The 14,597-nt window shown below is 42.8% G+C and overlaps 1 protein-coding gene across 4 annotated transcripts in view; it reads right to left on the bottom strand.

Annotated features, from left to right (window-relative positions):
• The window catches only part of TUBGCP3 (tubulin gamma complex component 3), a 98,775-nt gene that overhangs the window by 83,280 nt on the left and 898 nt on the right, over window positions 1-14,597 (bottom strand). The window contains exon 1 of one of the 4 annotated variants that reach the window (XM_063618594.1): window positions 10,991-11,248. The exons of the other annotated variants lie outside the window; for them this stretch is intronic. Within the exon in view, the coding sequence (XP_063474664.1) occupies window positions 10,991-11,015 (25 nt within the window). The 5' untranslated portion in view covers window positions 11,016-11,248. Of the gene's footprint in view, window positions 1-10,990; window positions 11,249-14,597 lie in introns of those variants that run through there. 4 annotated transcript variants of the gene reach the window in all.

The raw sequence follows: 14,597 nt of genomic DNA, 5'->3' as shown, positions 1-14,597 counted from the left end.
GCTGAGGCAGGAGAATGGCGTGAACCCAGGAGGCGGAGCTTGCAGTGAGCCGAGATCACGCCACTGCACTCCAGCCTGGGTGACAAAGCGAGACTCCGTCTCAAAAAAAAAAAAAAAAAAAAAAAAAAAAAAAAAAAAGACTTGCCCAACGCAGGGCGCCAAAAAACTTCCAATTGTCAAATAACGCAGTATCTGTAAAGGACAATAAGATGACGTGTGCCTGTCCTCCACGAGGAAGCTCAGCACTGGGCAAATGCTGCCCTACCCAAGACCTTCCGACAACTCCACTCTTAAAGATGAAAAGAACAGGTATCACCAGACACCTGAGGGCATCATCTAAAAGAAAAAAGAGACAAACACAAGAAGGAAAAAAGGAAACTCTAAGAAAAAGTAACAATGTAGGAAATAAGAAAATGGGGGCAAGATGTACAAAAACAAAGAAGCTATAATGGCCTACGAGATTAGACATAACACATCTATGAAATAAAACAGTATGCCATAAATTCAGAGAAGACAAGCTCTTGAATATTAAAAGTATGAAGGCAGATGTTTTTTAAAAAAAGTAGAAAGCTTGTGTTCAAAGTTGAAGAAGTCTCTCAAAAACTAAAACAAAAAGGCAAAAAGATGGAAATTAAGACAGCCAAGACGAGGAAATCACCAGACCTGGCCAGGCAGAAGTGGGGAGGGAGAAACCTGGAGTGAAATAAATGTCCAAAGAAGTCATACAAGACAGAAAGGATGAAAAGGGAAGGGCTTGGAAGCTACATGGTTCACAGCAACTGTCTCAGCCCCAGGAAAAAATCCAGGCTCTCATCTCTGCAGAGGCAAACTCCCAATCTGAGGAACTCCCACCCTCAGTACAAGGGATCTGGGAGAAGAATGTTCCCCACTACAATCTCAGCAGCAAAAGAACGTCAAGGGTCAGGAAGAAATCTTTCAGAAAGCCTCCACTTTCCGAGTAAAGCAATCACTTCAGTAAGTGGATTGGAGCAGGTACCAGGGTGGGATAGCCTGTCTGTCTGCCCAACTTCTATGACTCTAGAAGTCAAGCTACCAGTAGATACCTCCAGATCCCCCCACCCCCACCACTGAGTGCTGGGCCCAGTTCAACGCCGGATGCAGTGGAACAGCCCAACAAGGCAGTGCCCAGCTGCATCTGCCAGCAAAAGCCAACACTGTTCTCCATCCTAGGAAGGAAGTGGAACTATGAGTGGCACCTGGAAATTCAAGTGGGCACTCCACGCTCACAGTGTGGCTTCCCCTGCCCAATCCACAGAGAATCTTCAAGTGGGCACTCTAAGGTCAGTGTGGATTCCCCTGCCCAATCCACAGAGAATCTTCAAGTGGGCACTCTGAGCTCACAGTGTGGCTTCCATAGACAATCCAAAATCCCCAGAAATGTAAGAAAGGATTTAAGGAAGGTATAAACAAAACCAGAAAAGTGGATCTAAGAAGAGCACTCTTGGTAAAACAGAAACTGAAGAATCCCTGAAAGATGTGAAGAAAACAAACAGGATTGACTTGAAAGAAGAAACTAGAGACAGAAGTCATCTCAGTCAAGACAGAGTAAGCACACTCCACTACTGATGACAATGTAAAACTCTGGCAACAATACATAAAACACCTCTAATCAGACTCTGAACAATGGGTAAGAGAAGCAGACTGGTTATGAAACTCATGGATCAAAGGAAAACCTGGAGTGACTTCCCGCATTTTTGCTTTTTGATATTTTGTTTATGTGTTTGCTGTCTACTACACCAGCTGGGGCTGGGTAACACTCCAAAACCCAAACCACAAACAGGCAAAGACAGAAAAACCTCCGAGCCAGGCCCAGTCTCCACAGCCAGGGCCCAGGTGGGGAGGGAGGGAGGAAGCACCACAGCTCTCCCAGCCCTGCGCCAGGCTACCAGCCCCTTCTACCTTCACTCAGGGGCACCCCCACAGTGGGCTGCCCCATTCCACACTTGACAAGAATCAATAATGGCCCCAAGCCTCCATCACAAGGCTGGCAGGCTGGGGGTTCGGATTTTAGCCAGAACATGAGGAAATGTGTTGGGAACCAGAGAGTGAGGGCAGCAGCACAGAAGAGGAAGCCAGAAAAAGTCACCCCTTAAAGCTGTGTGCTATCGAGGAGCCCAACTGAGACATGATGAAAGACATCCTTAAAAATGAAAGGATGAAGAAAGATATTCCATGAAAACACTATTCAAAATGAACGTGAACTGGCTACATTTCTATTAGACAAAGTAAATTTTAGACTAAGAAAAATTAACAGGGATAAAGAAGGGATCACAAAATGATAAAAGGGCAATTCACCAAGATGCCACAGCAATTCTAAATGTGAACACTCTAAACAGCAGAGCTGTAAGACACACGAAGCAAACTCTAATAGAACTGAAAGGAAAAACAGACATTCACAAATACATCTGGAGACATCAAGGGGCATTTCTCAGTAATCAAAAGGGCAAGTGAAGAGAAAATGAGCAAGGATATCGACTTGAACACCAACAACCAACTAAACCTAATCGGTATTCACAGAACAGCCCACCCCACAACCAAACAGCACACATTCTTTTCAAATGTACGCGGAACATTCAGGACAGACTGAATTGTGGGTCACAAAGCAGTTTGATTAAACAGAAAACAATAAAATTATTCAAAGTATGTCCTCTAACACTAACAGAATTAAACTAGTAATCCTTAACAGAATGGTATCTGAAAAATCTCCAAACATCTGGCAGTCAGTCAACACACACATGGGCCAAGGAGCCAATGAGCCAAGGAGCACTACAGCCACTGGAGCTGGAAAAGGCGACGCAGCACCCCCGAGAGCCTCCAGGGGGAGCCCAGCCCTGCAACCTGCAGTCAGCCCCACGACACTGCCTTTGGCTCTGGTCTCCAGAAACACAGGGGAATAAATGAACTAATTTGTGGTAATTTGTTACAGCAGTCATAGGAAAATTATATACGTCCCTTTCATTATTTAAATTAAACTTCATTTAAAAGGTTGTTTTATATCGTTATATTTTATTACATCTTCACAGTAACAACTACAAGACTTAAAAATTCATGGAATGAACGTAATTCGGAACAGTTTAACGGAAGCAAGGCTGAGCTGTCGAAAGAAAGGTCAGAACAGGCCTCAAATTGGAAAAACTGCTACTCCTTTCTCTTTTTCTATAAAGGTCCTAGAAATCTCTCAGGGAAAAGCCTCAAACTACAGTAAATGCACTTTCAAGGGGTTGCAGTAGAAGAAAGCAATGCAACTTCTTACTCCAAGAGAAAGCACTTCAAACTTGCAGTCATGGGTGAATGAGTTCTGGAGACCTAACACACAGCATGGGGATGGTAGTTAATGACAATGGATTGTGTATCTGAAATCTGCTGAGAGTAAATCATAGGTTTCCTCACCACACACACACACACACACACACACACACACACACACAAAACAGGTACCGAGGTGAGCTGATGAACATGTTGATTAGCTTCACTGTGGTAATCATTTCACATTCCATACATACATCAAAGCATCACATTGCATACCTTAAATATATACATTTTGGATTTATCAATTATACCTCAACAAAGCTAAAAAAAAATACATGGGCAATAAAAACTGTCAAAATCAGAAAATGAATTGAATGAAAATAAAAACACAACATAACAAAATATGCGAGATGTGGCTAAAACAGTCCTTAGAGGAAAATTTATAGCATAAAATGCTTTCTTTAAAAAGGAAGATAGACCTCAAATCAATAATCTCAGTTTATATGATAAAATCTGGAAAAAGAACAAACGAAACTCAAAGTACGCATTAGGAAATGGTTAAAAAAAAAAAAAAAAAACCCAGCAGTCAATGAAATTTACAACAAAAAATGGTGAGGTGGGGGAGAAAAAGATTCTTTAAAAAAAAAGAAAAAAATCACAGAATTGATAAACCTTTGCCAGATTGACCAAGAAAAACAAGACAAAACACAGAATCAGGAGGGGATATTGCCACTGATCTTACAGAAATTTAAAAGACAATAAGGGCTAAGTAATTTATGTAGACACTTCACTCTCAAGGAGGTAGCTAAAATGTAACTCCATATCATAAGCGTGGGCTGGGCATAGTAACTTTCTTCCAAAGAGCACAATACAAGCAGAAAAACAGTCGCTCACAGCAGAGAAACCTGGCACACACACCTTAGCCAAGCGATCAAGGTCACTTTCAAGAATGATGAATCACCCTGGTGGCAGGTATCCTCCATATGATGTGATGAAAATGTCACTTCACCTCGGGGGTCTTCCTCCCAAAAATACGTGACCCCAGTCTAGTCATGATAAAAATAACAGACTCAATTGAGACAGTCTACTAATAACCTTTAATTCTCAAAACTCTCAAGATCATGAAAAAAAAAGCCTGAGAAATTGTCAATGTCAAGAGAAGCCCAAAGAGACAAAACAATTGAATGTAACATTCCTAGAGGGAGCCTAGAGACAGCAAAAGGCCACTGAGTGAAAAGTGAGGAAATCTAAATAACTATGGAGCTTCATTAATACTAGTGTATCATTACTGATTAATTCTAACAAGTGCACCACAGAAATGTAAGATGCTAATAATAGACGAAATGGTACTGAGCTTACAGGAACTCTATATCTGCAATTTTTCTGTAAGTCTACAATCATTCTAAAATAAAACATTTTTTTAAATATATTAATGCCAAGACTCACTTTTCACAAATTCCGATTTTATTAGTCTGGAGTGGGGGTCCATGGCATCAATATTTTTTAAAACTCCGCTTTAAAACTTTTAGTCTTCAAGACAAGAAAGCAACTAAAATGTGAGGGGGGAAAAGCTTTCTCTGGTAAACTCAAAAATGAATTTCAACCTATATCACATGCCACATATGAAAATTTGTTGGGAAAAGCTGAGTGTTGGGAGAAGCTGAGGCAGGGCTCGCATGTCTGACTAATGTAAAAGAGCCTTGGAACATGTCCCGGGACCGGGGTCTAAAACCCCTTGTGGACTTTGGAACACCAATCTCTGTGCTAAAGGGTGGAAGGCTACCCTGACACACCATAATCTAAGCCCAGGGCATAAAACCCCTCGTGGCTTGGATAGAATCCAGGGCTCGTGGCTCTGGAATGTGTCTAGACTTGCTGGCTCCTTGTTCCTTGCTCTCCCAGGATCGATTGTATCTTGAGTTAAAAGAACCTGCCTGCTCTCCATTATCTCAAGTAGCAGAGCATATGCTAAACCATCACAGCTGTAAATCATGTGCTTAATGCAACGCGACCTTTCGACCCCCACATTCCCACCACTTGTTTCTTTGTTTGATCACCAATAAATAGTCTGGGCTTCCAGAGCTCGGGGGCCTTCACAGCCTCCATACTTAGCGATGGCCCCCTGGACCCACTTTCTCTCTCAAACTGTCTTTTCTCATTCCTTTGACTCCGCCAGACTTTGTCACCCCCACGACCTGGTGTTGGGTCTGATCACCCCAACAAAAATTAACTCAAATAAAAGAGTAAAACAGAAGCCCCTCTTAGAAATAAAACAAAGAAGAAATCTTTGCAACTTTGAGTTTGGCAGAGTTCCTACATGACACCAAAATGATGACCCATTTTTTTAGAAATTCATAAATTGGCCTTCATTGAGATTAAAAATTTTGCCTTGCAAAAGACACTGTTAAGAGAATGAAAATATTGAGAAAAAAAATATGTGCAAAACACAAAGACATAAGCAAAAGTTTTGAACAGATAACTCACCAAGAAGACATGAATGGCAAACACACACACACACACAAAGATGTTCGACATCACTAGGAAAATGAAAATTAAAACCACACTGAGATATCACAACACACTTGCTAGAATAGCTAAGATTAAAAACCACTAACGCTGCTGAGTGCCAGCGGGGCCACGGCATCCCTGGAGCTCTCCCACACTGCTGAGTGCCGGCGGGGCCACGGCATCCCTGGAGCTCTCCCACACTGCTGAGGGCCGGCGGGGCCACGGCATCCCTAGAGCTCTCCCACACTGCTGAGGGCCGGCGGGGCCACGGCATCCCTGGAGCTCTCCCACACTGCTGAGGGCCGGCGGGGCCACGGCATCCCTGGAGCTCTCCCACACTGCTGAGGGCCGGCGGGGCCACGGCATCCCTGGAGCTCTCCCACACTGCTGAGGGCCGGCGGGGCCACGGCATCCCTGGAGCTCTCCCACACTGTTGAGTGACAGTGGGGCCACGGCATCCCTGGAGCTCTCCCACACTGCTGAGGGCCGGTGAGGCCACGGCATCCCTGGAGCTCTCCCACACTGCTGAGGGCCGGTGAGGCCACGGCATCCCTGGAGCTCTCCCACACTGCTGAGTGATGGTGGGGCCACGGCATCCCTGGAGCTCTCCCACACTGCTGAGGGCCGGTGAGGCCACGGCATCCCTGGAGCTCTCCCACACTGCTGAGTGACAGTGGGGCCACGGCATCCCTGGAGCTCTCCCACACTGCTGAGGGCCGGTGAGGCCACAGCATCCCTGGAGCTCTCCCACACTGCTGAGTGACAGTGAGGCCACGGCATCCCTGGAGCTCTCCCACACTGCTGAGTGACAGTGGGGCCACGGCATCCCTGGAGCTCTCCCACACTGCTGAGTGACAGTGGGGCCATGGCATCCCTGGAGCTCTCCCACACTGCTGGTGCAGCGGCAAAGCAGCCACAGCCATACTGGAAAAGAGTCTGGCAACTTCTGAAAACAATGAGCATGCACCTGCCCTGAGGCCCAGCAACCCCACTCACAGGGTGTTTATTCTAGAAAACTAACTTATGTTCACATAAAAAACCTGTCCATGAATGTTCATAGCAGCATTATCCATAACTGCAAAAACGGAAGCACTCCAAATGTCCCTCAGTGGTAAAACAGATAAACTGGTTCATCATACAATGAAACAGTACTCTGCAATGAAAAGGTGAACTATTGATACAGCACTGTAAATGCATCTCAAACGCGTTATACTAAGTGAAAGAAACAAGTCTCAAAACTTTTGACTGAACACTATATGGACTGCATTTACACGAAATTCTAGAACGGGGACATACACAGACACAGGACGGTGGCTGCCAGCACAAAGGCAAAATGGTAGCACAGAAGAAATCACTGTGAACCTAAACACTGAGAATTTTTTTAAATGGGCTAAACAGCAGAACGGAGATACTAAAGGACAATTTAAATGCAAGCAGAAAATCAAACACAACAAAAGAACAGTTAGAAATTATGAAGTAGAATAAAATAGTAAAATTTTTCTATCATTAAAAAAAAGTCAGCCCAGTGTGGTGGCTCACGCCTGTAATTGCAACACTTTGAGGGGCTGAGGTGGATCACTTGAGCCCAGGAGTTTGAGACCAGCCTGCACAATACAGCAAGACCCTTCTCAAAAAAAAAAAAAATTCTGTCACTAGCTTTGAAAAAAAAATAAATTTAAAAAAAAGAAAAAGTCCTCAGATTGACGGATCATCAAGTGTTAACCCAGGTAAGTTTTTAAGTTCCACACCTAGACACATTATTGCAAAATTTCAGAACATAAAAGATTTTTTAAAATCCTAAAAGCTACCAGATACAACTTCAAAGGAGTAAGAAATGGATGAACATCAGACTTCTCATCAATAATGAAAGAATACCTTCAAAGTGGCCAGAGGAAAAACACTTCAGACCAAAATATCTATATCTGACTGATGATCCAAGAGTTCGGGAATAGGAGCATGAAGAGAAATAAAGAAATTTTCAGACTATTAAGTAATTATTTAGATCGGCAAATCCTGTTGATTCTATTTCTAAAAGCATATCCCAAATATGATCACTCCACAGCTACCATCCCATTACAGGAAGTCTCCTGAGGAGCTGGTCACCTGCTTCCACCTTTGCCCCCTTAGAGTGAATTATCCACCCAGCAGCCAAAGTGATCCTCTTAAAATATAAATATTATCATCACTCTGCTCACACACCTCCCATCACACTCACAACAGAACCCAAACTCCTGGCCCCAGCCCAGGGAGCCGGCCCCTTGCTCCCCACATTGCACTCCTGCTATTCCTGGAACACACGAAGCTCACCTCCAGCTCAGCACCCAGCTTGCTCTTCTCCACATCCTCTAAGGACTCACACCCCCCATCATTCTGTCTCTATTCTAGCTAAAGCAGACACAAGCGCACTGTGTCAGCAAGGATCCAGTGAATGCCTACATAGTGGCAAAAGGAACAAAATGAAATCTTAAAATGTTTTGTGGGGTCACAGGGTCAGGGTAGTTTTTATTTTTTTCTTATATTTTTCCACACTTTCTGAATTTTTACACTGAGTATATATTAATCTTATAAATATTAAAAGTATCATTGAAAAGTTTCCTTAAAAAGTTGTGTCACTATTTAAGAATTTTTTTTTTTCCAGACAGGGTCTCACTCTGTCGCCCAGGCTGGAGTGCAGTGGTAAGATCTCAGCTCCCTGCAACCTCTGCCTCCCGGGCTCAAGTGATCCCCCACCTCAACCTCCCAAGTAGCTAGGACTACAGTGTGTGCCACCACGCCCAGCTAATTTTTATGTTTTCTGTACAGACAGGGTCTCACCATGTTGCCCAGGCTGGTCTCGAACTCCTGGGATCAAGCAATCCTCCCGCCTTGGCCTCCCAAAGTGCTGGGATTACAGGTGTGAGCCACCACACCCAGCCAGTAAAAATTATTTTTAGGTTACCATTTTCACACTCAAGTACATCACATAAATATCCCCACTCCAAATGTTTTATATACTTTTCAACTTTCTCCTACCAAAAAGTTAGGATCTCTTCAATGCCAGAAACACTCTCCTCTTCACCTCCTCACTTTCTCTGCACCTCAGACGGACGCCATCATTTCACTCCCACATACCTCTTCAGCCACACCTGAGTCTCCCTGTCCTCTTACCAACCAAATTTCCAGTCTATCCTTCTTGCTGATTATAAAATATTTTAAAAATCCAACAGTTACTTCTTAAACCAAATCTACTTAATCCGTATTTCAAAGGGAAAAGCACTGAATCCAGACTACTAAAGAAATTAGACATAGTAATCATTCCTTGTTTAGTGAACCTGCAATCAAAGAATAAGCTGGGAAAAAATCAAGCAATGTCCACTATATGCTTCTGGTTTAAATACTCCCAAAATACTGTTCAGTGTTTAAAGTATAACTAAACTCAATCAGTAATTCAATGAATAACTCCTAAGTACTTATTACAGGCCAAACACGTCAGGCCCTAACAATATGATGTACAGTGGTTAACGAGACAGACGTAGAACATAATAAATGTGGCACATAAGTACCCAAGGCAGACTGTGATAAGAGCGTCAAAGAAAATGAGGGCACTATGACAGCTCATGACCAGGAGGACCTCGTGAAGTAGATGCTGAGGGAGGGCTTTGCAGGAAGCACCCTTAGCCTGGCAGCCAAGGCTGCCACGTGAGGAGCCCAGGGAGCAGAGAGGAGAACCCACAGGGAAGGGCGGCCCTGGACACTGCTGCTGCAGGGAGGCCGTGCCACAGGGCTCTAAATGCCACTCAGCCAGTCACTCCTCGAGAGCGCCAGGTGACAAGGTCCAGATGTAGATCTCTGACGATTCTGCTTAATCCAAGAGTAAAAAATAGAGTACTCCATTTTTTTGGCCACAAATCACCTAAGGAGTGGTCTAGTTCTCCCACCTCTAATCTGCTCTGGGTGTGTGAGGGGTGGGCAGTTCTCAGGTTCCTGGAAGGGGAGTGAACACTCCTCTGATGATCCTCTGAAAATATTTCAATGAATGCAAGGGCACACTGCCTGACCAGAGAGCAGTGCTGCTGAGTTGTACACTCTAAACACAAGAGCGGGTAGAGATGAGAAGCCATCCCACAGGCTGGGCCATGACTTGTTGTCTCTATCGAGCACACAGAGAAATTCACCATCGAATTGAACACTTATGAGCAGGGATGAATTAATTCAAAATGTCAAGCTGCGGAATCAGAAACCTGGGTTCCAACCTTGGCCCTGCAATTTACTAGCTCGATGAGAGTGAGCAAACTACTTAATCTCTCCAAGTCTCAGTTTTCTCATCTACGAAATGAGGTTCACCATAATTCTACCATGGTATAAGCACAACATCCAGCATATTTTAAGTTTTATATAAATGTTAGCTATTTGTATTGTTATTAACCTGAAAATATTATTTAAATACATACCATATCTACTACAGCCATTAAAATCACAACTCAAAAAATGCACCCAATTTTTAACCTTAAGCAAGATAATGTGGTCTTCATCTTGAAGACTACAAATAGAGAACAAATTAAGCCTTCAACAGATTCGATGAGACTGGTTTTCTAGAAAAGGACCCTCTGACTGCAGAGGAGAAGAGGAACTAGAGGAGATACAAAGCCAAGGAAAGACCCTCAGCTGGAATTGCGTTCAGTCCCAAAAGTGAAGGCTCCAGAGATACTTGGATGTGGGCCCAAGAGTTTTTAAACAAAAAAGTTGCCCTCTGTATCCCCATAAGATTCTATATACACTCAGCTTAAAGATGACAACTGAACTTCAGATGCACAAAAATAAATGCGACTCAAGTGAATACAGAAACTCCACAGTTGTGTGCTTTCTCAAGATTCAAAAAACAACTGCGGAAAAGTTGAACTGTTTGGGAAGACCCAAGTTTCTGCCTTCCTGTTTCTTGTCTACAGTATGGCTTACATGTTCCACATTCCCGCTTTTCTGAAGGATGGGGGAGGGGTCAGGAGGGCGTTGGGAGTAAGCCACAGTGCTCCGCAGAGGAACGGAGCACATACACTAGCCATCCTTGACTCCAGATCCAAGTCAGAGTAACTTACCACGCATTTTAATGTTTCGGATGCCAAGCTCCAACAGAGACCTACAGGATCAGAAGCCCTAGAGATGTAGCCCACAATATTAATTCTGGGTAAGTCCCACATTTAGAGAGTTTAAAATGAAAAGGCATGAAGTTAGATACCATAAAAAGTCCTGTTCTCAACCATCGGCCACCAGTTCCCCTTCCCACAGGCAATCAACGTTATCAGGTTCTTGTGTAATCACAGCGATTCCAAGCATGGCTCTAGTTGAAAAGCAACAAAAACATTACTCTGGATGTGTGGTTCTCAAACTTTTTGGTCTCGGGGCTTCTTTAGACTATTAAGATTGAGAACTCCAAAAAGCTTTTTGTTTATGTAGGTTGTATCTATCCATAGTTACCATATTAGAAATTTAAACCAAGACAATTTTTAAATTTTAACTTATTTAAAAATCGTAAATCCATTAAGTACAACTTGAAACAAAGCCTGAAACTCTGAAGTTTTAATACACATCTAATGTATATCTTAATATACATGTAATACACATTGATCTTCCCAAGAATGTAATTATACAACCAAAGGAATATCACATGGTATTTGGAACTTCATCAAAAGCTCTTTACCATTTTGGAAAATCATGAAACCAAAAGCAATACCACTTGTGGTACTGAATCACCAAAACAATACTCCTTTATCTTCTCATAGTGGCTTGTAGTACACTCATAGAGGTCTTGCATATTATGGTAATCATCTTCGAATATGTTGTGTACTGTAGTCATACCTGAACATTTATGATGAAATACTTATCTAATATAAATTCCTCTTTATGTATTCTTTACCTCATAGTTAGAAAAAGGATTACAAAGTAGCTATGAAAAGAAGTGTTACCTCTGACAGATTTGAACACTAACATCAAGCACACTGCTTCCAATGATAAGAATAATTACCCAAAGACATAATAAATAAACGTGCTCCCAGGAGGGGCAGGTATATGGAGACAAGATCCATCTATGACTAGCTGGCAGTATGTGTTTCAAGCAAATTCACAGATGTTACAAGTTGGAAAAGTGGTAAATCACGGTCATGCTAACTTTATAAAATTGTCAAGCACCATTATATGTAGGTGCTTTGCTTCTGAAGGTCCCTTGAAGTCAACTGTATAATTTTTTAAAAGATACCTTATAAAAATGTGATTCATATGAAATTCTCATTAAAAGTAACAAGTACCTATTATGTCTTGATTTCATAGTACTAAAAAAGCAATGTATTACAAAAGCATAAGGCCAATTGTTAGTAACGTCATCAAAGAATAAGGTAATTAATCAAATATTCTATGGAGTTACCAGATAAAATGCCCACTAACCAAATTTTTTAACATCAAATATTGTAAAGGTGGTAATTAATATTGCTCCTTTGCTCACTAAGGTATAACAAATGAAAGAACAAGGTAAGCTACTATTTATAAATTCTTCAGTAAATAGCAGCATAATTTAAAATTGTATCATAAATGCTTGACAATTCTAGCTATCTAGAACATAGCAAAAAGAGCATCACCTTTAATGGACTTCATGACATAATTTATTCAGAGAGGGCCGGGCGCAGTGGCTTGTGCCTGTAATCCCAGCGCTTTGGGATGGGAGGCCAAGCGGGGGGGGGGGGGGGTGTGGGGGTGTGTGGATCACTTGAGGTCAGGAGTTCGAGACCAGCCTGGCCACATGGTGAAACCCCACCTCTACTAAAAATACAAAAATTAGCCAGGAGTGCTAGCATATGCCTGTAATCCCACCTACTCGGGGGGCTGACGCAGGAGAATCACTTGAAGGAGGCAGAGGTTGCAGTGAGCCCAAATCACACCACTGCACTCCAGCCTAGGTGATAGAGCAAGACTCCATCTCAAATTAATTAATTAATTAATTATTCAGAGAGGACCCTGTCAGGATCTTGAGGGCCCACTTTTAATTTAGACACAGTTCTAAATGGGAAGATAGTAGGATACAGAATTTTGCAGAAAAGAAGCTTTTCAATCTCTCAAAAGGGACAAAACTTTTATATCAAAGAATCTTCAATGTAAAAAAAAAAAAGTTTTTGGCCGGGCGCGGTGGCTCACGCCTGTAATCCCAGCACTTTGGGAGGCCAAGGTGGGCAGATCACGAGGTCAGGAGATCGAAACTATCCTGGCTAACACGGTGAAACCCAGTCTCTACTAAAAATACAAAAAATTAGCCGGGCGTGGTGGTGGGCGCCTGTAGTCCCAGCTACTTGGGAGGCTGAGGCAGGAGAATGGTGTGAACCTGGAAGGTGGAGCTGGCAGTGAGCCGAGATCACACCACTGCACTCCAGCCTGGGTGACCAGAGTGAGACTCCGTCTCAAAAAGAAAAAAAAAAGTTTTTAAGTTGAGAAATATCATTCTATCTCATGATGAATTAATTTCAAAATCCAATTATGACAATGGGAATGTATGAATGTGTGGTTTATCCCTAGAACAAAAAACTCTGGAACGACTGGTATAAGGAAAACATTCACATTAAGGTGGGTAAGTCCTAACAATCTTAGTTTTTTTTGTTTTTTTTTTTTTGAGACGGAATCTCGCTCTGTCGCCCAGGCTGGAGTGCAGTGGCACGATCTCGGCTCACTGCAAGCTCTGCCTCCCAGGTTCACGCCATTCTCCTGCCTCAGCCTCCCGAGTAGCTGGGACTACAGGCGCCTGCCACCGCGCCTGGCTAATTTTTTGTATTTTTTTTAGTAGAGACGGGGTTTCACCGTGTTAGCCAGGATGGTCTCGATCTCCTGACCTCGTGATCCGCCCGTCTCGGCCTCCCAAAGTGCTGGGATTACAGGCGTGAGCCACCGCGCCCGGCCTACAATCTTAGTTTTATCTGATTCCCCCTATGATGAGAAACATGAAACATAGGAAACTCAGTGTGCTAATGACAAAAACAAACGAGGGCAGGCCATGCTCATACCTCAAGACCTTTTCATTGGTTCTCTCTACTCAGAATCTTCCCCAGATGTTCAAAAGGCTCTCCCTTACTCCATTCAGGTCTCTTTAAATATCTCAGAGGCTTTCCCTCACTTGCCTCTTCTCTCTCTATTCCTTTACCCTACTTTTTCACCACAGTACTTATTGCTAATTAACATGGCTGGTTCATCATCTGTCTCTTCCACTAGAGTGTCTGTCAGATCTGTGGGTTGGGAGGAACGACTTGTGCATCTGCATCACCAGCACTTAGCGCAGTTCCTGGGGGGAACTTTGAGGACGGGGTTGTCCTCAAAGATTTCTTAGATAAATAAAGTGATAGAATCAAACTTTACAAGACGTAGCAAGAATCGTGTGAACCCATTCATTTAATAGTGACACAAAATCATTCATGATTGCCCCAAGATTATCATAGAACATCCAGTGAATTATGTACAGTAATTGTCATGAAGCATGAAAGGTCAGAATGCATTCTCAGTACTTTAAATGTAACTTTGAAGTCTTCCTTCAAAAACTGAATAAGTTCTTTTCCACATTTTGGTGCTTAAGACGTAACTCAGTTGCTTCCATTACTCAGAAAATTCCCTCATAGTCCATCCTCACTCTCTCCCACACCAACCTAGCCAAAACAAGGAGCAAGAAATGGCATCCTGTACCATTTCTTTCAAAGTACCTCGGCTACAAAATGGTTTTACCTACTGTATAGGATTAGTTTTGCTTATTGGTAACAATATTCGCCATGTGAACTTTCCCAGAATAGTTTTATATCAAATCCAACCTTCAACCCTTT

The sequence above is a fragment of the Symphalangus syndactylus genome, chromosome 15 (genome assembly GCF_028878055.3).
Source record: "Symphalangus syndactylus isolate Jambi chromosome 15, NHGRI_mSymSyn1-v2.1_pri, whole genome shotgun sequence".
Taxonomy (NCBI): Eukaryota; Metazoa; Chordata; class Mammalia; order Primates; family Hylobatidae; genus Symphalangus; species Symphalangus syndactylus.
Note: the sequence above shows the minus strand (reverse complement) of the source record. Positions and strands in the feature narration are given on the sequence as shown.